General features: G+C 40.1%; 1 protein-coding gene across 3 annotated transcripts; it reads right to left on the reverse strand.

The window, feature by feature from the left end:
• Positions 1 to 6,327: 6,327 nt before the first annotated feature.
• SLC25A46 (solute carrier family 25 member 46) lies at positions 6,328 to 20,326 on the reverse strand. Of its 3 annotated transcripts, none has more exons than XM_054397739.1 (8): positions 20,074 to 20,326; positions 18,246 to 18,288; positions 15,872 to 15,929; positions 15,295 to 15,372; positions 13,832 to 13,932; positions 11,533 to 11,589; positions 11,018 to 11,075; positions 6,328 to 7,978 (listed from the first exon to the last, which is right to left on the reverse strand). In XM_054397739.1, the coding sequence occupies exons 1-8, from the start codon at positions 20,324 to 20,326 to the stop codon at positions 7,400 to 7,402; spliced, it is 1,227 nt and encodes a 408-aa protein (XP_054253714.1). In that variant the 3' UTR covers positions 6,328 to 7,399. The 3 variants fall into 3 exon arrangements, with proteins under 3 accessions (XP_054253714.1, XP_054253715.1, XP_054253713.1); XM_054397740.1 differs by having other exon boundaries at positions 6,328 to 7,753; positions 11,024 to 11,075; positions 18,246 to 18,286; positions 20,054 to 20,326; XM_054397738.1 differs by having other exon boundaries at positions 18,246 to 18,286; positions 20,054 to 20,326.
• Positions 20,327 to 26,193: the final 5,867 nt, after the last annotated feature.

The raw sequence follows: 26,193 nt of genomic DNA on the forward strand, positions 1-26,193 counted from the left end.
TGTGGAAAGATAGAGCAGCTTGGTGGGTATCTGGCAGACAGAAAAAGTCAACCTACCACAAAATGGTATGCTATTGAGACATACCCATTGGTTTTCCAGGCATTTATAATAACCCTGAAGTCTGATTAATAGTTTATCTACTTTGCTATTAACCTCAGAGGCTCACAAGATTAGCATATAATAATCCAAATCTTGATGAAATGCACATACCTGCCATTCTGCAGTGGAGATTTTTCTTCTTTTTTTAATGTTGCCATTGTAATTCTAGAAATCTTACTTTAGTCTTTATATCTTTAAGCATGCAGCTTTAAGACTGGGGTGTGTTTGTACAAGTAAAAACCTATTTCAATCATGTATCCTCTCCAGTCTTACTTATATGTAGAATTCCATCAAGAAGGTGGGGAGAGTTTGTTAAAATTCTAAATGGAAACTAGATATTCATGTTCTTTTCACATCTCACAAAATTAGTGGATTGTTTTGGTTGGAAAAGACTTTTAATATCATGGAGTCCAAGCACTATCAAACACTAAGAAGTCTGGTGCTAAACTATGTCCCTTAGCACCGTATCTCTGTCTCTTTTAAATACCTTCAAGAATGGGGATTCAGCCACCTCCCTAGGAAGCCTATTTCACTGTTTGGTAACACTTTCAGTGAAGATGTTTTTTCCAATGTCCAGCCTAAATGTCCTTCCTGTGGTGCAGCCTGAGGCCATTTCCTTTCATCCTATCACTTGTTACTAGGAAGAAGAGACTGACACCCACCTCACAACAACTACCTTTCAGGTAGTTTCAGAGACCAATGTGGTATCCCCTCAGCCTCCTCTTTTCCAGACCAAACAACCACAGTTCACTCAGCTGCTCCTCAGAAGACCTCCTCTCTAGACCCTTCACCAGCTTCGTTGTCCTTCTCTGCACATGCTCCAACACCTTGTCTTTCTTGTAGTGAACTGAACACAGTATTAAATGTGTGGCCTCACCAGGGCTGAGTACAAGAGGACAACCACTTCTGACTTCCCTGGTCCTGCTTGTCACACTATTTGTCATACGGGCGAGGACGCTGATGGCCTTCTTGGCTACCTGGGCACATTTGATGGCTCATGTTCAGCCAGCTGTTGATTAACACCCCCAGGCCTTTCTCTGCTCTGCAACTTTCCAGCCACTCTTCCCCACGCCTCTACTGTTACATGGGGTTGTTGTGACCAAGTGCAGAACCTGGCACTTGGCTTTGTTGAATTTCATGCAATTTGCCATGGCCCATTGATCCAGCTTGTTCAGGTTCCTCTGCAGAACCTTCTTATCCTCCTGAAGATAAACACTTCCTTCCAATCTGAAAATTTACTCTCTCAATTCCCTCGCCCAAGTGATTTAGATATTAAACAGAACTAGCTCTAATACTGAGCCATGGGAAACACCACTTGTGACTGGAAGTTTGTCAAAGAAATTACATCTGCACTGTTCACAAAATACTGGCTTACTTCTTTCAAAGATCCCAGTCCGAATAATCCACAGGAACAGCACAGGAATAAATGAGAGTGGAAGATAAGAGGAGTTAGGGAGACATACACATATCTGGAGGAATGAGCAAGTAGTACCATCCAAGTGCCAGATGCAAAGAAAGCAAGCTCATGTCATTGCTACAAGGCAGAAGAGAAGGTACTTGAACAATACTACATTCTTTTTCTCACATTGCAAAGTCATCCTGTTGTACTGTTGTTGCATAATTTTTTTTTTTCCTGGAAATGTATTCTGCTTTACTCATTTTCAACATTGAAATTTTGTCACAATCCACCACAAAGGCTACATTATTTTTAAATCCAATTACTACCAGTCATTTAATAATTAATTAAAACCAGAGTTGCTCCAAGATTATCAGTGTAGCAGCATTATGATGCTACTCTGCTTGGCCTGGTTAGCCAGTTTGATTATACTGTACAACCCTTCTGGTAATTCTCCAGCAGTGTTTTATGCTGAACAAAGCACTCTGTTAATGGTGAGATACTGCTTCTGGTGCCTGAAGAGCGGTCAGCTGCAAGGTGCTAAGCCAGAAATGCAGCAGAAAAGAGAGAAATGGACATGGATGACAGAAAACAGTGCTTCACTGAAGTGAAGAACACAAGCCACTCATGACTACATTGCAGCAGCAAAAAACCAAAAAAGAGACTCTGTACTAAATATAGTCATTAACAAAGATGCCCCAGGAAGAAAGTCACATAGGTCACAGAAATCAGCTGAGGACTGAAAAATAATTTGCATGCTAGCTCTCCTCTCAACTATGTTTGTTTTTCACAGGTAGTCACACAAAAAGCAGCTGTTCATCCTTCTGTTGGTTTTAGGATTAAAATCTAAGTGAAACAACTTGTGGCAAATGAGGACTTTCACTATCATCACTGAGGGCACAGAGAATGTTTCTAAGCCACAACCTGACTTTTACAACCTCAGCTGTGACACCATCCCTGTGGTGGCTATTGACCAGTTCTTGGAACACTAAACTGCCTTCCTAATGAGGAGTTCTTTTGTTTCAGCTCTGAGAGTTAAAAATCACCATATTGAAAGTTGTCCACCTGCCCTGGTTTAACCCCTGCTGGCACCTAAGCCCACACAACCCACTTGCTCACTCCCAGACTGGGGGGAATGGGGGAGAGTCACAGCAGAATTGGTCATGGACTCCCATATGATAATTGAAGACCTTTATTACAGCATCTGAGGGCCCTTATATATATATGTTCCCAGAATGGCTAATGTAACCCATAAGATACAAAACCCAGAGCTGTACAAGTTAGCTCATTCTAACACAACTGACATAATATATGAGCAAAGATAACAAGCCTTGCAGCTACACTAAAACAAACAAGCATACATTCCTTTCCACTTATCTTACAAGGTCAAGACAAACAAGACAGTTGCCTCTTTGAAACAGATACCAGGAAGGTTTCATCCCACAGTTTCAGTCACCAAAATACAACTCTTCTTTGTTTTGTCTTATCTCTTAAAGGGAACTTAGAAACTGGTAGTTCCAATCCCCACAAGAGAGAATGAGAGGAGTAAAAGTGACAAAACTCATGGGTTGAGATAAACACAGTTTAATAGGTAAAGCAAAAGGTGCACACACAAAACAAAATAAGGAATTAATTTGCTGCTTCACATGAGCAGGCAGATGCTCAGCCATCTGCAGGACAGCAGGGCTCCATCATATCTAGTATGCAGGAAGACAAATGCCACAGTTATGAATACTCCCCCTTTCCTTTTTCTTACCCCCAGCTTTATATACTGTGCATGATGTCATATAGTCAGTTAGGATCATCTTCCAGAAATAACAAGAAACAACCTTTTTATGTTTCAGCATCTGCACTCCTACACAGTTGCTATACTTGTAAGTATTTTCTGTTATAGTTCCAGGCTCACACAGGTAAGTTTAAGAAGTTAGTAGTATGTTTCCTTTGTGACTTAAAAATGTCTGCTCAACATTTTCATGGACAAAAAACGTTGAAATCATATTTAAACACCTAATTATTTTTCCATTTACAGAGTAATTGGAACTATTTCTCAAGAGCAACGTATTTACAGACTGAAGTGCATTACTTTGAGGAAACTCCACTATAGAAGATCACTTATCAGACACAAAATTGTTACAGGTAAAAATACACCAGTGATTTTCTAAAGGATACATTATGTTGGCAAATCAATGAAATTACATGGACAAAGAGGACATGACACATTCATTTTCTTGGTAAAAGCATGTTTTACAAAGTAATAAAAATTGTATTAGCCAAAGTGAATGCAATTTAATAGACTTCTAAGCATGTTAGAATGTTTATGCAATTTACCTGCATCACAGCCTTTTTGCCATTTTTTCCTGTAATGGAAAGAAAAATCCACTCTACCCTTGGAAGACAACACTAGTTGTCTTTAGCTCCTGAAATGTGTAGCTACATGAGTTTTCCTTCCTTCACTGTGCTCAAATAGCTGTCAAAGTGACATCCTTGACAAGGTGCTCATGTTGGTAAAGACTAAGTTATAAGAATTCTCCTTTCCATTGCCTTTTTTTTTCCTTCTGCCTCATTTTCCATATGTAAAATCAGGCCATTGGTAAGTCTCTGAAAATCTTGCTTGTGCTCACATTTTTTTCAGCAGGTTTAGACTGACACTTGAAGCTGCAGAGACCATAAAATACATCAGTGGACTGCATGGACATCAAAGGTGTAACCCATTTTGCACAGTACTGAATAAAGCTGGTATCAGCTAGGAACTGTGAATCAAAGCAGCTGTGTGTGATTCTTCCTACACAATGTGCTTGAAGGCTCAAATATTACATCCAGAAAGTCAGGATTCCATTTCAGGTACTGAAAACTGAGTTACACTTACCGTTGCATTAAAAGCGAATCTGTCTATCTTTTCTGGAGGTACCTTAAGACTAAGGACCACCACTTTATAAGAAACTAAGTTTGAACAGATACACAAATCTTACAGAACAGAGGCAAGTCCTGTCCAACAAGTTTTTTTTATTTCTGTACTTAGTGCCAAGTAAGGCTGTGAAGTAGCATCTAAAAAAAACCAAACCAAAACCAAAATCAAACAAAACCCAAGAACCAAAAAAATCTCCTTAAATCAGATTTGGTTTAAAAACACAGATGCCATCAGCTCTCGATTAAATACAGACCTTCCTTCTTCTCCTGCTGGAGATATGCTTTACATCTTCTAAAACAAAAGTTAACAAAACGGTTTATTTGCATTTTGGTACCTCTTCCCACACAGGTGAGATAAAGCTGCCACTATGCACTGCTCTCTAATCTCTTAGCAACAGCCATTTAGTGGAAAATGTTAATGTAACCTATTCTCCTCAGATATCGACAGCGTAAATAATTTGCAAGTGACCACTGATAACAGCAAAAATATTAGAGCACAGCAAGAACTTGTATAGTAACACAGAGACAGGTCTCATTCGTATCATATTCACTGATTGTTTGCAGCTGAAAGCATGCATTCCGGTGAATGACCATGTGAGACGGAGCAAGCAGCAAGGACATTAGCTTATGTACTTGCTTTGAACTTGTTGCTAAATTCAGAAGAGCTGAGAAAAGCAGGTAATTTGAATCTCTAAATTCTGCAAAAAATTGTAAAGCACGCTGTTCATCTCAAGGATTACACACAGGACTCAGATCAAATTACATGTGTCCCGCAGCCGATCTGTTAAAAGGAGCTGACGTAGCTGGAATGTTGCTGAAGAGTGCAGCACCCCTACCAACACTAGATCTAAAAGCTCTATTGTAAAACACCCAGAAATCAAGCACAATCTAAAGCAGTCTGTACAACACAGGCAGATAATTGCAACAGTTTCCAGCAGGTCTGATAACTCTCAAATTGGCTGCCTGGTCTACTGTCAGTTACCACATATGAAAGCTTTCCTTTTAAAAGGCATGGGTAAGAAGTTCAATAATTCTTCAGTGAGTGAGAGCCCTACACTGACTCTATCTTTCCTTGGTAATGTTTATCTTCTTGAAATCATCTCTCTAAAAAAGACGATTTAGTATTTTGTCATTCTCAGGGGTATATCTAAATTTAAAATTCCAATGATTTGAAAGGTTGTTGGTTTGTTTGGTTTTTTACGCCCCCCACCTCACTAATTTATATATTTGCATGAGTAAAAACAGCAACTCTGAGCAAAGCAGAGTACTACTTTCTTTGGAAGGTAAAGTATACACAAAGAATCCTCCATTTTGTGACAAATTGCTTTCCTTATAATTACTAGGAAAATTTCACCAATACATCTTCAAGTGTTGGTCTCCCACAGGCACTTACTGCTTCAAGGAAACTGTGATGACAGAGGTGGCCTCAGTAAAATTTAACACCCTTGATAAGGCTGATTTTACATATTAAAAGTTGAAATTAGAAACTTGATGCACTAGGGCCTATAGAACCCGGTATGGAGTCAATGTTGTTTCCTTTGAGGAAGTATTTGCACTAGCTGACCTAACAAAAACATTTAAAAATATAAACTAAGAATCAAGCATTTTACCCAAGTTCTTGCATGTAGTTTAATTCAACATTCCTGTATCTAGGGAAGTTGAGGAACTTGAAGAAAAGCACTCTGAAGTCTATACAATAAAACACAACACACAAATCAGGGTTTCCTTAGATGCCTTTTCAGTGAATTACTTCAAAATATTTAGAGTGATCTCTCATTTTATTTCACTGGTTCCATTCTATACACTAAATTTGAAATTAACAATATTTCAAAATTAAAAGCAGCTCCCCAAACCACTATACTTTCCATTTCAACACTTAAAATTTAAAATACATCAAAGTTAGATTAATAATAGCTAGTAGACCTGCAAACGATTTAAAGCCAGCACTTAAGGAACAGCAACTTTTAAAATTATTTTGCCAGGACTAATTTCCACAAGTGACAACAACTACACAATGATTAATGATGAAAATGCACACCAATTTACAATATTCACTAAGACTAACCACAAAATGTGAAAAAGGCAGCAGCCTCTGATATGGTTTTAAAGTAACTCTCCATATATTTGTAAAAATCTCCTACAGTGTTCATGATATTTACTGATGAAACCAAGGACTAAGTTATTTAGAATGATCAGAATTGATTTTCAGAATGAAAGTCTTGATTTATTAGGGGAAAAGGACAAAATTCGTACATTCCAGTAGTTTACTTGCACATAAACCGACCTTATTCTGCTCCACAAAATATCTAATCCAGCAGTAATTTTAAACGGACATCAGTAATAAATAGTAGATAGTTATGTATATATCCCTCTGATCTAACAAAAGAGAAACTCTAGAAATAGCCAATTGATAATTCAGACTTGTTACACACTTTGAAGATTGAAACATTTGTAAAATTCTTCTATTCATAGACAAAGCAGCAGAGTAAAACCCTGAAGATGTGTGGAAAGTAGGCTAAATATGGCACACATGCATGCATACATCAGTTTCTAATTTATTAACACACTCCAGTTACTGCAAGCCTTGCAAGATGCAAGACAGCCAAATACGCATTCTGTGCAACTTTTCCAAACCAACAAAGCAAGATTTCTGTCATCTACTGCCACTCTGCAGCAAAATAAGTCTTCCATGTACCTGTAAACTCTGAAATTTATGTCCACTTAAGTTACCTTTACAGTTTCTATTTTACTATCAACTCCAGTTGCAAGGAGTTGAAAACATCCCCTTCTGTGTGACTACATACTACATTTGTGTCTCTAGCTTTACATTTAAACAGTACTTTAATTACACTTAGGAATCTATATCCCCAATTTTAAAACAAGTTCTTTAGAGCATAAGGAAGAATGCATAGATTCTTCTGACTTACTTTTGTAAGCCATTTTAAACAATTACCTAAGTCTATCATGTCCACCATGCTAAATCCACACCTGAACAGATTAAGAAACATTTTGAAGCAGTGTTGAGTAAATGATTTTGGTAAGCTGTAAAACTGCCACATGTAAAGTATACTGTACTACAACAGCTCCAAACCCTTTATAAAAGCCTAGCATTCCTTCTTCTCTTTTTATAGTATTTACACAGTCTCTCATTCCCTCATACTGAGTATTGATCGGAAGCACTTCATAGCCCAGGTCTGTATTGTCAATTATTGTGCGTGTCCCTTGAATATGAAGGCGATGTAAAACGGTCTCTAGTGGGTAAAGCAAGACATCAGCACAAAGGCTAGCAGCAAAACTAGCAAGGAGTTCTGGAAAATATGCACCCAGCATGCTTTGCACAGAAGTGGAGCTCTCGGTAGGAAGGTTGCGGGAACCGTCCCTTTTCAGAACACACAAAACAAGCTTCTGGATGATGGAACTGATGACATAGTGCAGAACTCCATGTAGAGCGGTTGGGAAAGTCAAGACCATAAGAGGAAGGAGACGCTTGCTGTGTGGTACTCCCATACCCACAACTCTGCCGATTCCTTCTTTCACGCAGTCCAGGATACCAGGATTATCTCGAATTATTTCACTCTATAAGCCCAAAGGAATAGTTACAATTTGTGCTGCACATTTTACATCCCTGTTGACAGACACTCCGACATTGTGAACTTTTGCATGCTGTTTTATGTTCAGGTATATTGATACAAATTCTTTACTCTAGACCTCAAGAGCATTCTAGCAAAGCTGCTTTAAATAAAAAAAAAAAAATAAACCCAAACAACCCCAAAAAAAACACCATCTTGAGCAATCTTTATTTAATGTATATTTTAGGTACATTCCCGTTATTTGTGTTGCTACCAAAGAAATTCAACTGTCAGACTTCTGAAAGTATCAGTCTGCAAAATAGTCATGCATTGAAAATGCCTGCTTCTGGAGTAAGGAGCTAAGTAGTATTAATTAAAAGTATTTATTAGTATTTAGAAACAATCTTTCTTTGAGGACTATTACTCTAATGTTTAATCTTGAATGTGTATAACAAAGACTTCCACAATTAAAGCTGAGTTGAAAGATCATTTTTATGAATAGGTTCAGCTCTGAAGATTTCCATTCTGTTCTGCACCTTAAGTAGCATTCTTTATCCATGCTGCCTCTTAGAAATAATTATTTTGTTTATTAAGTGAAAACAAAGAACTCACTTCCTAATTACTTAATCTATTCTACTCCACCTCAGATTAAGCTAAAGGCATTATTACCCCATCTAATGCCTATAAAAGCTTAGAGTTTTATCATCTCTGCATCAAAAATTCAGGATTTGGGAACACTTCTCAATGCTCAAGTCTCAGTACATGCAGGCTGCGTCCTGACGTTATGCCAGGTTAAACCACCAGAACATTTATCAGTACACTAGGGAAGGACTAACAGCTTGCAAAGCCTTCATCGTCAGTCTGTACAGAAGAACTAATTTGAATACTTGAGAATGTAACGTTCCAGACATTAATTGCAAGTAATGCACCAGACCCCCTACTAAATCCTCCGTGTCTCCATTTCAGTAAGTCATTGAACTTCAAAACTTGGTTCTGTCAAATACTCCACCACATGGTTTGAATGTTAAAGACAAAACCAGTAACGTCACAGCTACACATTTTTTACCATTTGCAGTTATTTTGATGAAATACATTTATTTGGGTGTCAAACTAACATGGTTGAACCATTTTATCAAAATTTAGATAATGTTAATATAAAACTGGTAGTAACAAATCTCACAATCTTTTGTAGTTTGCTATTCGTCATCGTCCTTTTGCAGCACAGGAATACAATGTAAACCAGATAAGCCAAATTGCCTCTTTGCAGTGATTAATACATCATAAATAATATCTTCACAAATACTACAACTACCTCTGTTGTATTTCGAATAAGAAAGCTTGTGACGACCTCTCCAGGAACTGGAGAATACATTTTGCACAGCAGTAAAATACTTGCACACAGATGCACCTACTAAGTTTAAACCCCTTCAGATCCCAGTGCTTTACAGAGATGATCATCTGTCTAAAAGACTGGAGGAGATATTGGTTCATCTTTTCAATTGTTTTCCTTTTAAGCTGTTTCTACCAAATAGTTTATTTGTAAACAGAGGACAGGTTTCTAAATCATGTTCTCTTACAATTTATTAGCAAATATGTTTCCATGTCCCACAACACAGGTAACATGCTTTCAGCAAGCAGGAAGATACCTCAATAAAACATTTCATTTTGTGGCCTGCTATGAGCTCAAGAGTGATGAATGATGAACAGTATTCTACCACTGTTTCTAGTTCCAGGATTACAGCATGCTCAGAGTAAAGTCATTCCCCAAGACATCAATAGTTTCTTAAGTCAGTTACCCTGTATGAGACCTGTTAAGTCTTCCCAAGGCTTCCACAAACTCAGAGATCCACTCAGTTGGATTGATGGACCATTATTTCAAAATAATTCAACATGAGAGGAAGAGGGTTTCCTAAATGGAGCGTAACTTCAGAGAATTTGAGATTATTGCTGGGAGTCTATCTATGTGCCCTCATGCACAGATGCTTTATTTCACTTCTCCAGTTAGCCTACAACATGGCCATTTTAAATGCTCCTAGTACCTTCTGGCTCCTTTAAGTTTCAATCCTCTGCACAGATCAGAATCCTGCCTCTTAAGAGTAACTGCCTCTGAAGTACATGTTGAAACTAAGAAACTGTAGAAGTCAGCCTTGTTTGCTGCTTCTCCTCAGAAAATGCACCATTTTGTAGGCTCACACCCACAGTTGAACTGTGGGATTAAACACCTGGATCCAAATCAGTCTTCAGAGTACTTAAAACTTGTCTACATTATGAAAGAAAATTACTATTTTTATGATTAAATGACATGAAAGTGACTATTGTGCACCACCCTTCACATAAGAGCTTTCGAGTGAGTTCCATTATCTGCAAAAAGATGCCATAATGTTAATTAAGAGCAACTCATTATATAGAAATAGCTGGAAGTATTACCCTAGACCACTTCTGCATAGCTAAAACCTGTCTCTTTCTCCAGAAAGAGATGCAATGACTCACTGAAAAACAATCTGCAATACAGTGCTCTGTGTTACTCTGTGACTAAAGATAAGTTAAGTTGTATCCTAAATCACAGGCCCAGATATTTATTTTCATGGCTGAGGAAGAACTAGAATAAATTTAACAGCAAAATGTTTACTGTGTGAAAGTAGCAGAGTTCAGTATTTTATCAAAGCAAAGCTGAATTACTAGAAAACATGTATAGTTGTTATAGGGAAAGGGCTCTCTGAAACAACCTTCCTAGTAAGCCTCTACAATTTTAAATGAGATAAACTTCTTTATGGTTCATCTTTTAGAATACATAGATGTAACTCATCTGTATTTCATATACAATATATGCCAACTATCTATATTAAATGTCCTTTCTAATTCTAGACTTGTACTTAAACACTAAAACTAATCCAGCCATCACTTTGTCTATGTTACTAAATCATACAGCCTCAAGCAAAACAAAGGCAACTACTGCAATGAAAACTTGAATAAAACACTCAACTCCTCTATATAATCAAATCTATAAAATGAGTAAGGGTAAACGTTGTAAATGTATACAAGTTACCTGTACAGTTTCAATCAGGCTTGCAGAATAAAAAGGCATTGCTATCACGTGTGTTAAACTGTAAAGATTAACAAAGTAAGAATTAAGGTCACATCACTATTGTTTTAGCCAAATATGCACCTGGAAGTTGACAGTTACCTAACAAGTCATGCCTGACAGAAAATTAAGAAATGACATTTCAGTTATTAAAACGCACACTAAGTCCAGCTAATCTTCTGAAATTCAATTCTATTTCCTGTAATCTAATTTCCAGATCGATTCAGGTCTCTCAGATACTACAATTTAATAAGAATATAATCTTTAATTTAGTTGGGTACATACAGACATAAGAATACAATAAGAGGAGATAAACTCTGAAAGTGGTGTACACAGTCAAAGATTGTTCAAAAAAAAATTTCGTAATTACTATTAACATCCTGTCAAGTAACCACAGCTTCAGATTAAACTAATTAACAAAACTACTAAATATATATGTTTAGATAGTAAGACATAAGATAAAAAATTGCTATATTTACCCTTTGAGTAGAAGGTGTCCACCTATCTGCTTGAGGTTCCATTTATGAGAAAGCTCCCTAAAAAGAAAAGTATCTGCACCTTAGTGGAGAACATGTTCTTCTCAATTATTTCTTCCACAGGTGTGAACAGTTGGTTTTCATACTGATTAGTTTTGGTTGAGGATTTCCCATAGCGAAAAGGCGTATCAGTGACACATTTATCATTCTTTAACTTTCAGAAGCTATTTGGGCTTGTAAGATATTCTGTCAAAAAACCCTTTCAATTATTAATAAGGTTTCTGTAACTCTCACAGCTACTGGATTTAGTGTTTCATATTTCTTTTGCATCCTTAAATACTAACTCTTAAAGCAATTTTCAAAGAATATTGGATTATTTTTACATGCCCATAGTTTTCCTTTATTTATACACATTTGTTATTATCTTTTGTTTTGGTTACGATTCTTCTGTTCTTTGATGTTATGTTTACCAAGATGCCATTTCTTTCCTGAAAACATAAATGGCATTCTGACACAGACAAGACCAAATCAACTACAAAAGGTCAGATTAGACACTCCATAGTACAATCTTATGTCAAGTCTTACTTGTGGCAAGTCTTCAACATATCCTGGTAAAACAGTAAAAATCCCATGTGTTTAACACAAAAGTGACTTTTGAAAACCCCCTTTAAGGTAGCATTTTCTGGTTACATGCTGCAAAATGTTAAGACTAAACATGAACTACACTCGACAGAAAATTTAGTACCATCTCACTCAGGAGAACATTTAAATACCAAATGGATTTACCACACAAGCTATGAGGTAAAGACATTTCTGTCTGAATCACTGGACACATTAGGCTACGCTTTTTTAATAACAAGTTTTAAAGTGTTCAACTTTAATTCCTGCCCAGGAATGGCACTCACTAACTCGCTGTCTGTAGTTCCAACAATAATTTGAGAAAGGAAACTATTCGCTCTTTCTGAAGGACTGTGTGTTACTAGTGAGCTAGCACTTTTTTAAACGCATAGGTAAGGCACTAAAGAGGAAAGGAAGACCATTTATCATTATGTATTTTGGACATTTGGAACACATCTACCAAGGCACAATATCTAAAAGATGTAGAAAATGAGACCAGCCAAACTCATGTGTGAAAGCCTGACCTGCCAATCCACTAGGTTCCAATAGTGGAAAAACAATTACAGAATAAATTTACCTAGTACAGAACCACAGTCATCTTGCCACAAAAACGACAACACTCATTTCTGGTCCCCTCTCCTAAAACATAAGGATTCTTTTAGGATACTATGATACAGAATTGAAATTAACATCTCACTTCCTTGTATCCTTTAGGGCTTGATAATGTAGTTAAATAACATTTTAAATCAGATTCGCTGGCACTGCTGCTGTAAGCAACAACCTCTACCTACCTGTGACAGCACAAACGTGCACGCTACCATTAAAAAGCAGGGGAGAACATCCAGTACAAAACTGCATGGGGTGCTGTATGTACAAGACAACCATTTTAGTCAGATCACTTTTCCAACCCTGTCGATTTCATGACTGTTCATATACTTTGTCTAAGTTTGCTGAGGAAGTGCTACCAGAAAGGATTGCCTTTTCTGGCAGCAGCACTGGCTGACGTTTCCAACTACTGAAAAACTGCTCCATGAGAAGAAAACGCTTGCTCATTTTTGACAAAAATCAGAACCATGAAAATATAAACACTGTATCACATCTCATGTGGTATGAGAATATTGAACACTGTACACAGAGTTGATGGTAAAGGAGGACAGAAAGCAAGCTGACAGCCACACAGACTCTTATTTACTTTTCTTATTTATTAATGTAGGCCATTCTGTTCTGTGATCTACCGAAGACAGTGAAGATGTTCAGCACGATGTCAGCACTAGCTCATTAGCTGTGTAAGTTTTCTGCATTTAGATTAATGGAACCAGGACTTTTCACTTTATACCTGGCATTTGCTAGTATCACACAATACAACCCAAAATATAAAAAGAAACTTTGGATTTTCTCTATTAACAGTGGAATTATACTGAAGACCAATTTGTTTCATTACTTCTAAACTCAGATGAGTAAGAAGACACACCAAACATAGAAAGCTCCTGGAATGAGCCTCTCACTCTTTACTAATCATGATTGATTTTTCCATGACAATCCCATTGTGCTGAAAACACAGATTCAGTGTCTTGACCGTTTTAAAACAAATTTCAAACAGTGTTGTTTGAAATTTTTAACACTTCTGAGTATGTCAACAATTGATATCAATTTGTTAGAGGGAATAAAAACAACCATACAATACCGTGGTAAAGTTGTAAATTCACTGATGATGCCTTCTGTTCCCAGGGTTATGCCCTGAACAATGAAAGTGCTGCCCATTCCTTTCCAGAGAGCTCTTGGACCCTGTGTTTTGAAATATACAATATGTTTTGTTTAGTGCAATGTAAAACTCAAATCTTTTCATCTTACATACTATTGCAATATTTCAGCAATTTCAGACTGCACAGGGCTACAACTCTACCATTAAACTCCACTATGATCAGGGAACAACTAACTTCAATGCTGGGGAAATTTTTGGTTTACCATAATTTCAAACAATTTTCAACAATTTGGAGGAGTACCCCTCACTGTACTACACTCATGGTACTATAAACTTAGCATCATTTTCTATGGACAAAATGAGCTTGAGATGTCAAGAGCATATCCCTAAGAAATCCAGAAAGTTTGATAGAGAATAGTTTCAGGGACCTTTTGTTTTCTAACACAGAATTGCCTGGTTTGAAAAGAGCATTGAGTCCTGCTACAATCTAACATCTCCCTGGTACAACCATGTCTCTGAGCAACTCATCCAAACGTCTTCTAAACACCTCTAGGGATGGTGACTCCACTATTTCACTGGGCAGACTGTTCCAGTGCCTGATGATGCTTTCAGTGAAGAAATTTTCCCCAATATCCAACCTAACCCCAACCCTGGTGCAACTTGAAGCCATTTCCTCTTATCACTTGTTACCTGGGAGAAGAGGCCAGCCCCCATCTCACTACAACCTCGTTTCAGGTAGCTGCAGAGAGCAATGAGGCCTCCTTTCAGCCTCTTCTCATAGCTCAACTGTAGCTTCCTCAGCCACTCCTCATAGGACTTGAGTTTAAGACCCCTCACTAGTCTTGTTGCCCTTCTCTGGACATGCCCCAGCTCCTAAATGTCTTTTTTATAGTGAGTGGCCTAAAACTGAACATAGTACTCGAGGTGTGGCCTCACCAGCAGCAAGTACAGAGACACAATCACTGCCTTTCTCCTGGCCACACTATTTCTGATACAGTCCAGGATGCTGCTGGACTTCATAGCCACCCGAGCACACTACTGTCTCATTCAGCTGGCTGTTGATTAGTGTCCCTCTCTGCCAAGTTTCTTTCAAGCCACTCTTCTCCAAGCCTGAAGCATTGTATGGGTTTTCTGTGACCCAAGTGCAGGACCTGGCACTTTGTTGAAGGTCATACAGTTGGCCTCAGCTCATCAATCCAGCCTCTCCAGATGCCTCTGCAGAGCCTTCCTCAACTCCAGCAGGTCAACACTCCCACAAATCTTCTCTACTAAATACTACTTTAAAAAAAAATTTACATTGATCTTCTTGAAAAAATTGTGCCACCATAAAAATAACAAACTCTTAAAACAGCCATGTTTTAACCACTAGCCACATAAAGATGTTAATGTGCATACATGCTGTATTACATTCACTGCTTAGATACAGCCTTGTATCAAGTACTGACCTGTGTCTTATTGATGCTGTACATAACATTGACAATAGTAAATGGAGTGAGATGGTAATTCTGAGCATGATAGTTAACCTGTTAAAAATATAAATAGTGGTAGTTTAATAAGCACACATGTAAATGTTACAACTCTAAAGGAAAAACTGTTTCCAAAATTAGGACCTTATCTCTCTTAAGGTCAGATAGAGTGATCACAATATGAATCAATTATCACTGACAGGCGCAGAAAGAGTCAGAACCTTTAAGCTTTTATATGCAGAAAATGAAAACCATAGAGCCAGCATAAACCACAAAAATACTGAAAACAAAGCATCCTGCCTGTGAATGGGGATCTGGAAGTTGCTATGCAGACTCTGAAACACAGGATACAACTAATTTTCCACTGTCCAAATAAAATTGAAAAATTTCAAAGTGACTTGTATTTTGGAATGTAAAACTTGTATGCTACAAATAAAATGTTAGCATAGCAGCATCTCCCCAAGAAATCACAAAGTGGCATCCTTATACTCTACATAATACGAAAACACAGACATCATATTATGCAGCAGCTCTGACTGAAAAATAGAAGACATACCTGACACTGACGTCGTAGAACAATGCAAGGATGTGCCAGTACATTTTCTGTAAAAAGGCTTTAAAACAGAAGTGTATTTATTAGAAAAGGCTTGTTATTTTTCTCTAATAAAATCAGATCAGTACTTGGAAAAACTACACATTATTTAGTGAATTAATGAAGCGTTTTGAGTGGCTACCTGGTAGCCTGCCAATACTATAAAGCAACAAGTATCAAAAAACCTGACACATACATTTGCTATGAAAAATCCCATATATGTATTTATAGCATATATGTATTTTTATAGGCAAAACAATGTATTAAATTTCTTTAACTTTTCCTCTGCAAATTATGAGGGAATAAACAAGGCCAGAGTCAGAATTATGAAAGGATTGGTTTCCAGCTTAACGTTAGTTCCACATTCCACTTTATTAATCAAGATTCTCCTTAGCAGAGCTGGAAAATGCTACTGCCCAAAACCAACTCTTCTTCCACCCCCAGAAATGGTAGTTTGGTCAAACTATAGAAAACTTATCTCAGTTCAGAGTTCGGATTTCTGGTCACAGACACAGAAAAACTTTTCATTTAATTTCAAAGTGCCTGAGTGATCACAGTATTTACCTGTATGTTGTTCAAACCTTGGATATGGATTAGAAAAGCAAAACCTCCAGGCTTCATCTAAGCATCCCAAGTAACAACTCTAACCACCAACCTACAAACTTGTCTAGGGTAGGTCTCTTATGGGAATTTTACTCTGGATAAAAAGTTATTAACTGGCACAGGAAAGAACCAAGCTTGCAGTTTCTTAACTATTAAGCTAATCAGTAGTTTGCTACTACCAAAATAGGGGAAACTTTCCCTGTACTCCAACTCCTATCTATTAAGCTCGTTGACCCAACTAACTTCACAAAAAATAACCTTTCTATTGGGTGCTTTTCTGACTTCAACCTAGTAACTGATCTGGTATAAATGAAAAAGCTGAAGCAGGGAGAATTGCTCTCCACAATGATATAATGTTGACTAGGTCTCTTCCCCAAACTCCCATGCTCAGTAAAGTCCTAGTGGCCATGATGCTCAGGACACGGAAAACTTTGGTCATGCTTGATTGTCTCTTTGCTCATGAAGATCAAAATGTTTCTGCCCTATGGGGCTCCATCCCACTCATTCAGCATGATGAGGTTGGAAAAACTAAAGCAACTCTTTACATGTTTGAGGGGACTAGTTCTTCCCTCTCCCCTCCATCAACTCTGCTTTAGCAAAGTGAACAGGCTCATCAAGGGGTTTGAATGAGCAACTTGAGCAACTTGAGCCACTGCAAAGGAAGCAGTAGAATAAGAGTGACAGTTTCATGACCTGGGAAGACTTAATTTATACAACCCATTACTTTCCACAAATGGTCATCCCTAATCCTTCTTTATCTCTATCCTCTCTGGTCCAGTGACACAGTGTCTGTTGGCTTCCACAGCTAGTCAGCTCCCAAGTAAATCAACCTAACTTAAACACCAAAAATAATCCAGCTCTTTCATTGCCTTTGTCTTCTGTTTTAGCAAGTCTAACCGGTTAAAAGAGGTTATGATTAATGAAGGGATAATGGGTATGGAGCTGGAATGGTTGGCGGTTAAGTAAAAGGTTCTCTTCTTTAAGAGGAAGTACAATATAGGAACTTCAACTGACAGAGCTTCTCATGTTGGTCTAACTGGGTAAATTTACATATGCCCTGAAAAGAGAAGCACTTTTCTCTGAATAGCCTCAAATTCAGGTCAACAAGGAGCAAAACTTTTTTTAGTCCTTTTTCAAGGTCACCCTTTCACAAGTTCCAACAGTAAGCCAGCTGACAGAAACTTCATTAGGTGATTGTGATTGAGCAGGCATCCTACAAAAATCCTAAGCTTATCATGACCCTTACAGTTAACACGCTTATCCTAATTTTCAAAGTTAAATTGCCGAAATCGACCATTTCCTCAAAAATACTATCAATAATCAGTATCAACACAATAAAGAATAAAAGGGTTATCAGACTACTTGTCTAGATTAATGCTACTATTTCAGGATACTTTGATAATATATTTGAACACGTTTTCAGTTTCTTAGAAACCATTTCATTGCTTAAAAATATCAATAAAAGTGGCAAATGTGTGAAGAGTTTTCTGGTGTTATTTTCTGATTGTTCTGATAGGGTACACATACAGTGCATACAGTACCAAAACTGTTTTCTGTATTCACTGCTGTTTTTCAGAGAACTGAAACCTACATGGACTTCAGGTAGTAGGATTCTACTTTCAACCGTGTTAAGTCTACTGGCATACAGACACACCACTTAAGTCTACATGTGGGATCATAAGACAGCTATAGCTTACTGCTTCATAATCACTGAAAAGTACTACATAATTCTTACCTTGCAAGGCCAATGCCAAAACCTGCAAATCTGTTCAACTGCTCTGAAAAAAAAATGAAAATAGATTTTACAGCAGTGATAAAAGCACAGTGGGAGAAAATGCCATGAAGACATTCAGAAAAATATTTTATACAGTACTTACTCAAGAAAATAACAAATACTGAACATTTATATCAACCTAGCAAGAGACAATATTAAAAAACCCCAACTCCCTCATGAATATTTGCACTTTGGACTGCATGTGTGTTTGTACATACTTTCACAAAGAAAACTGTTCTTGTCTTTAAACAGCTAGATGTGAAAAAAAGAGCAAGAACAGTAAACTACAATATTTTAATATCTAAAAAATCTAAATCAAGCCAACTACTGAAAAAGGTAGCATGCATGGCAGTTTACAGAAATTCTGAAACACACGTATCTGAACTGAAATTAATTTTAAAAACAGAAACAGTAGAAAGAAACTTTTGGAACAGAAGTGGCACGAAACACCATTGACAATATAACAAACAATGCAAATTTTCAAGTTGGTTGCTTATCCTCACTCCTCTGCAAAAATGCAGTTACTAGAGAGATGTTAAAAGTGTAATGGGTTTGACTGTCTGCTGTCTGCTACCAGACAGAAATTTAACATTTCTACATTATGATTCTGATAAATTGCAATTATCAGATTTTAAGAAGCATATCAGAACAGTAAAGACAACTAGAACTTAAGTGTTCAGCCCTATAAACTAGAAGGTGTAAGAAACCTGTAATCATGGACAATGCCAGTAGCTTCAGTGGAGCTCCAGACAGACATGGCAGCCTTCCTAAAAGGGACGGTAAGACTCTTTACAATTGCAGAACCTGGACACAGTAATTCACTAACTCATCAGTCCTCCAGAGTGCAGCAACAACATACCATCCATGTCAAAATGGGATGAAAAAATTAGAGTCCAAGTATACACATTTAAGTGCCCTCAGAAGTGCTTGCAGGGATAAAATCCAGCTAGGGGTTGTACTAGTTTGAAGACCTGAACAAACTACAGGTTAGGAAAAAGAGAGGACTCGCACAGTCATACCCATTCAATTTTAAATAAATCAGTCTTTCAGAACAGTTTGATACTGAAGGGTACGTAAAACTCTACTTCTGAGGAGTTTTGCTCAGTTTCACAATTACTGGAAAAAGAGCTGAACATGGTTCAACCAGTCCCATGATTCCTTCACATTCATGCAGGGATGAGGGTTGTATTTCAGAAGCTCATGCCGTAACCCTTGTAATTTTAAAACATAACAATCAAGCTGACAGACGACACAAAGACTGAAATATGAACACTAAGTAATAGAGTATACTGCTAAGACTTAACAGTACTTCCTGCCGTTACAGAAGATGTGCGTATTTCTGCAGGGTATCATTTACATAGATAATGGGGAGCTGACCGCACGCTTTTGAAGAAACTGCAGGTGCCTTCGGGCACTCTCAAGCGTATTCGCGTGTAACTACGTGGTGCGAAGCGGGTGCTGGGGTGAAACAGGCGATGGAGCACGTTCTCTTTCCTCTAAAGGCCTTTTTTCCTGGCGCTTCAGCATCGCCAGCCCGTGGCTGCAACGCGTCTCCGGGCCCGGCGCAGTGGTGAGAGCCAGCAAACGTGGGCGGCGCTCGAACGGACACAGCCCGGCCGTGGCACAGCCCACGGCCGCAGCCCGCTCGCCCTTGCCTGCCTCAGCGGGTCACGGGTTAACGGGCTCCTGCGGCGGCTCCCAGGAAGGGCAGGAGCCGGACACAAGCGACCGACAAGCGGAACGGCGAGAAGCTGACTGCCCCGCTAGGCCAGGCTGGGCCCTCCCTTACCGGCGCCGGGGCCGCCCGCCCCGAGGCTGGGCTCCTCGTTGAGGATGGCGCCCCCCAAGGGGGTCCCCGCCCCGAACGGCGGCGTCTTCTCCCCCCAGTGCAGGTTGCGGCTGCCAGGGATGTCGGGCGGGCTGGTCACCCAGTGGCCCAGATCCGAGACGCTGCCGAAGGGCCTTGTGCCTTGGCCCAGCTCCTCCCGGGCGCCCCCGCGGAAGCCCAGGCCATCGAAACCCTCAGGGCGCCGCGGGTGCATGGCAGGAAGCAAGCAGGGGGCAGCAGAAAGAGAGATGGAGGGAGGGGGACTGAGCACAGGCCGACACCGGCCTCAGGGAGGCCGCCACGCAACCGCTCCAACCACCACTTCCGGCCGCGATGCACAACGCTGCACCCTCCTGAAGGCGAGCGCGAGACCATGTGATCGGGAGGAGGCGGGGACGGCAGTCAGCTGAGCCAATAGTATCCCTCTCCCTGCCCGGCTAGGGGTGGGTTCAGAGAGGAAGGACGTGGCGCTGGGGTGGTGGAGGGTGAGTAAGGGCGCACCCTACCGCTCCGGAGGGCCGCCTCGGGAGAGCGGAGCCACAGAGGAGAGGGGGTGGGAGGGTTTTTGTGGTCGTTTTAGGTGCTTAGCTTTCTTGAGAAGGGCTAAAGAGAGCCTCCATACCCTTCTGGCGTGTAGAGAAGCCCTCTGCCGGCACAGTCCTGACCGTTTTCCCTGGTAAACTCTCAGTTCAGTCGAAATCTGTGAGACCAAAGCACAAGGGCCATGGGGCTTGCTGTACAAACTGGATGGTGCAACTTGGAGCTCAGACTGTTGATTGTGTTGACGGTGCTCGTAGGCCAGAGCAAAGACCACAGGGGAGACAGGGCAAGACGGGTCTGAAAGCAGTGTCTGCCTGGTGCAACATTACCACTTGTATTTCCCTCTACTTCCCCCTCCTCTCTTAATCTTCTCCCCCCCCCCCCCCAAAGTTCTGTTTGCTGTGCAGCCTCCTGCCTGAGGAGAAATGGGCATGAGTGGTACCATGGGTTTATCAACCCCTTTGCCATCCAGAGAAGGTTTCTGATGTGAGGCAATTCAAGTCTCACACTACCTGAATACCTTCTCTGTGGGTTTGGTGTTCTTTTAGCTGCTTCTGCCCTGAGAAGCCTGTTGAGGTCTTTCACAATCAGGTCTTAGTCTGGCACAGCTTTTTTTATACAGAATATTCGTCTGTTCAAGTCTAAATACAGCACAGGCAGAAGAAGGCATCCAGCCCTTTGTGGTTTTCCACCATTACAATCCCATCTGGCTCCGCATAGTGTGCTTGGGGTTGGTTTCTTCTTTGGCCCTTAAATGCTAGGGGTTTTTTTATCAGTAGGACTTCAAGTGTTTTCCTCTATCCAGGTCAAGACCTGGCATCACTGTAATGGGAAAAGGAAAGCCTCAGAAAGCAATTGCACATTTGTCTTGAAGTAAAATAAAGTAGTGCTTCTGTCACTTTAGATTTGCATTTCAAAGGCTAGGCCTTAGGCCTGTTTACATTTCAAAGAGCAAGAATGCACAAGGCATTTCTGTTTTGTTTCTCTTTCCTTTGTTTTCCCGAATGCACTTCTTAATACTACATTAGTGTTAAGAAATTTGACTTCTCAAGTTTGGTGACACTCTCTCATTACCACTGTTTTTGTCAGGCTATGACATTCTCCTTAAATCTGTTGGGAATATTGTGTTTTAATGCTCTAGTCTGAAAAATATGGGTAGAAAAAACAACTGCCTCAAATCAGGGGCCAAAACACTGCAGGTTTTTTTGTTGTGTTTTTTTTTTTTTTTCCTAAAGATAATGATCCATATTAAAACCAGCTAGGTTACATTTGTTTCTCAAACAGATTCAGCCTGAACCAGGTAAATAAATATTGGAATATACATAGTTTTAAGGGTATGTGGTGATCTGATCATGTGACCTTACACGTGTAATGGGTGGGTCTGAATCTTACAGGAATCGTGGATTTGAGAGAAAATGCTGCTAAAGAGCCGAGTAGTGTGTTACTGGTAATACAGCTTGCAGTAGGAAGGTGACAGTATGGACAAGGAAAACATCTAACACAGAAATAAATGTACAACATAGCTGTACATTTGTTACATGCTTTTAGTCCCCTGTAAAGCTGTGGAAATCACAGAGTGATTGAATAGTTTGAGTTGGAAGGAACCAGTCATCTAGTCGAACTCTCCCTCCAATAAGCAGGGACATCTTCAACTAGGTAAGGTTGCTCAGAGTACCATCCAACCTGAGATGGAGCACCTACCACTTATCTCAGCAACATCTTCCAGTGTTTTATCACCTTAATTATAAAAAATTCTTTGTATCCAATTTAAATCTCCCCTCTTTTGGTTTAAAATCAATACCATCCAATGTCCTACTACAAAATTTATCCCCATCTTTCTTATGAGCCCCCTTTAAGTATTGAAGGACTTTATTAAGGTCTCACCAGAGCTTTCTCTTATCCAGGTTGAACAAAGTCAAATATCTCAGCCTTTTGTCATAGCAGTGGTGTTACATCCCTCTGATCCTTTTCGTGATCCTCCTCTGGACCTGCTCCAGCTGGTCCGTGTTTTTTCTGTGCTGAGGGCTCCAGAGCTGGATGTGATACTGTAGGTGGGATCTCACCGGAGCAGAGGAGAGGACAGGATCACCAATCTTGACTTGCTGCCTACACTTTTTTTGATGCATCCCAGGATATGGTTGTCCTTCTGGACTGTGAGTGCACATTGCCAGCTCATCTCCAAATTTTAATCCACCGGTACCTCCAAGTCCTTCTCAAGGTTATTATTCTCAGTCCCTTCAGTCCCCATAATAGAAGTTTACTATTAACTATGTCGTGAGATTCACACAGGACCACTTCTAGAGCTTGTCCATGTCCCTCTGCATGGCATGTACTTCTTCAGGCATGTCAGCTGCATCACTCAGCTTGATATCATGTTGGAGGGCTGAGCCCAGAGAGTGCTGATGAAAGATGCCACATCCAGCTGGCCACCAGTCACTAGTGGTGTCCCCCAGAGATCAGTGCTGGGCCCAATCCTGTGCAATATCTTTATTGATGATCTGGATGAGGGGATTGAGTCCACCATTAGTAAGTTTGCAGACAACACCAAGTTGGGAGCAGGTGTTCATCTATTAGAGGGTAGGAGGGCTCTCCAGAGAGACCTTGACAGGCCGGATACATGGGCAGAGTCCAACATGACAGCGTTTAACAAGACTTTCAAACAGTACAGCAGAACTTCAGGATGACTTATTTTGCTTGAAAGAAAACAGAATGAAAAGAGAAAAAAAATCAGATGTTTGCCCTCTGTTCTTCAAAGCTTATTGCACTTGGACAGCTACTGTGTGTAATTTATTTTTGTCTGAGACTGTGAGAAGGACATCATCCATGTAAAGGTAGCAAGAAACATCAGGAAACAACTTTCTAATTTCTGAAAGAGACTCAGCTATGAAATTTTGACAAATACTTGGACTGTTTTTCATTCCCTGGGGCAAAACCGCCCATTGAAATCACTGTAAAGGTTCTGCTTGATTGATGGAAGAACCAGAACAGGCAAATTAGTGTCTATCTTCTGGATCAAAAAAACAGTGAAAAAACAATCCTTTAAATCTACAATGTCCCGATACTTAGGTATCATGGTAGGTGAAGGCATTCCTAGTTGTAAAGGTCCCATATCTTCTATGATTTAATTTATCTTTTGAAGGTCTTGTATCATTCTCCATTCTCTTTTTTACCTCAAACACTGGGGTGTTCCAAGGACTAGTTGAGGGTACAATATGTCCCTGTTGCAGTTGTTCTTGTACCAGGTCCTTTAGGGCACAGGTCTTTTCCTCAGTAAGGGGCCATTGATCCACCCACACTGGTGTTTCTGTAACCCAATTGAGCTTTGATGTTGTAATTTGGGAGGCCCTGATGTCAGTGGCCCCTATTAAAAAAGGGGGAGAAGTCCCAGTGCTAACATTCCAGCTTGATAGAACATCTCATCCCCATAAGTTAATAGGTGCTGGGGAGATATATGGGTGAGTGGTAGCTACTTGTCCTTCTGGATCCACAACTTGTATGTAAAGCAGCGCTTTACTTGCCACCGCAGCCCCCTCCCCCCCCCCCCCTTCAGTCCCAGTGAGTGCATTAGGGGCATTTGCCATTGGCCATGAAGCAAGCCAATCCCTTACTGACAGAACGGTCACATCTGCTCCCGTATCGTCCATACTGCAGACCTGTATTTTAGAGGGTTTTGCATTTTTCAACATAAGGCAACAAGTTACAACAGCCTCCCATCAGTTAATTTCTGTGACCAATATATCTCAGGCAGCTCAGTAGACCCAAAACGACCACCTCCCCTCTTCTTCTCTCCCACACTGCATATCTGATTTCCAAAAAGCGCTAATTGAGCTATAGGACTTCCTTGGGGGATAAAAAAAGGGGAAGATGAAGTCCATACCATGGCCTGTAATTGACCTTCAAAATCATCATCTCTTACACTGGGCAAAATCAAAAATCCTTTTAAGGTACTGCTGGACTGGCCTAAGAGTAAAGCACTGAGTCCCCTCCCTATAGGCCCATAGGTGGCTAGTGGCACTTTATGGACCTCTTGGTTTTTTATTGTTGTTGGTGATGCAGTGGAAACATCCAGGCTGGTGCTGCCTTCTGTTGTTACTTCTACAGTTGCAGAGTAGAAGGTGTCGATGATGGTCGGTGAGGAATATTTGGTGTCATTGTGCATTTTCCCGTCACACTGTGCTGCCCGTTTCCCTTCCAGGTAGTGGTCAAAGGGTTACCCTCTGCGTCAAATTTCAAACGTCTTTTTGCAAAATGGTTTGCAAAATGGAGGCCTTTTTTGTACCTAAAACACAGTCTGAGTGGTTAAGGGTTCACAGGTCTTTGTGTTTTCAAAGGATGAGCATTCTTACAATGTCCAGATTATCCACAATTGAAACATTTTTGTGTATTTTTAAGTGCAGCAGCAATTTCCCCAGCAACCACAGAGGCCACTGTCCTGTAAGAGGCATTAATGAACCAGTTAAACCTGTTTGGCCACTGCCCTTTCTCCTCCCTCCCTGTTGCAGGGTCCAGGCCTGAGGTCGAGAAGCCAGCAGGCAGCCGCTGTTGAGGCTGCCTGGGGGGGGTGGAAGCTGGACCCTGCGCCTCACGTTTCACATAGACAGCTGCACGTGTCAGAGGCTAGTCCAGAAGGCATATGCAATTTGCCCTCCATACAGCATTTTGAACTAATTGGCTACATTTGAAAAGGTAATCTGCCATTGGGCCATTCAGTTTTCAAAAGAGGAATTTATAGGGGATGATTCGAAAGCCCACAGTTCAGTTAGCGGGCTTCAAGGCAGGGACAAGCACCCACTTTGTGCCTGTCTCCAGGGTGATTACCTGCTATTGTCCTAGTAGCAGCGTGTTGAGTCCCAGGCCACACCACAGCAGCATGTTCTCTGTCTCTCCCTCACTTTGTCCAGTTTTGGGATTTGTCTTTGAATTTTCCCTGCCCTTTGGATTACAAATTGCAGCTCCATGTATCTCTCCAGTTGGCAAAGTTTTGATGATTAGAAGCTCAGCGGTTCATGAGTAACTAACACTAATTTACTTGGTTATTTCTAAAGTTCACAGGCTGTTTCTCTGTGGCTTAACTCCACAGCAAGGCCGGGGGGGTCTGTCCTGCCTCCCGAGGCAGCATAGCTGTTTGCTTTTGTGTTATAAGATTTTCCAGTTTGTTTTTCTGTATTCCAAGTTTCTGATCTTTCTAGCTCAGAAAAATAATTTTTGACATCTAATAAATCATGTTCATATTTTATCAGATTTCTGGCTTGTAAATTTGATCATAAACTATATCAGCCACCGTAACAGCCATGGTGTGCATATTACCTGTCACAGGGTTCATTCTCTGGCAGGCCTCTATCATGTCCACAATTGAAGGGTCCTTCAGGGAAATCAGCAACTCTTAATAATCCTCATTAGCATTTTCAAATGCTGATTTCAAGAGCAGAGTTTCTCTTGCCTCAGGATTCTGAACCTGCTTATCTATTGCATCCTTAAGCCTATCTGTGTATTGTAAGAATGACTCTGAAAGACCCTGTTTAATTGATGTGAAAGACAAAG

This window comes from Indicator indicator, chromosome Z (assembly GCF_027791375.1).
Source record: "Indicator indicator isolate 239-I01 chromosome Z, UM_Iind_1.1, whole genome shotgun sequence".
In the NCBI taxonomy this organism is placed as follows: Eukaryota; Metazoa; Chordata; class Aves; order Piciformes; family Indicatoridae; genus Indicator; species Indicator indicator.

What these genes read in the sequence shown, in the direction of transcription:
- SLC25A46 (XM_054397738.1), bottom strand. Translation starts at nt 20,326, where the DNA reads ATGCACCCGCGGCGCCCTGAGGGTTTCGATGGCCTGGGCTTCCGCGGG. An exon ending in ACAGCATCAATAAGACACAG is followed by an intron (nt 13,933 to 15,294) that starts GTCAGTACTTGA and finishes TTCAAAACACAG; the next exon opens with GGTCCAAGAGCTCTCTGGAA. An exon ending in GAATTTACAACTTTACCACG is followed by an intron (nt 11,590 to 13,831) that starts GTATTGTATGGT and finishes TTTTCTTTTTAG; the next exon opens with GGAGCTTTCTCATAAATGGA.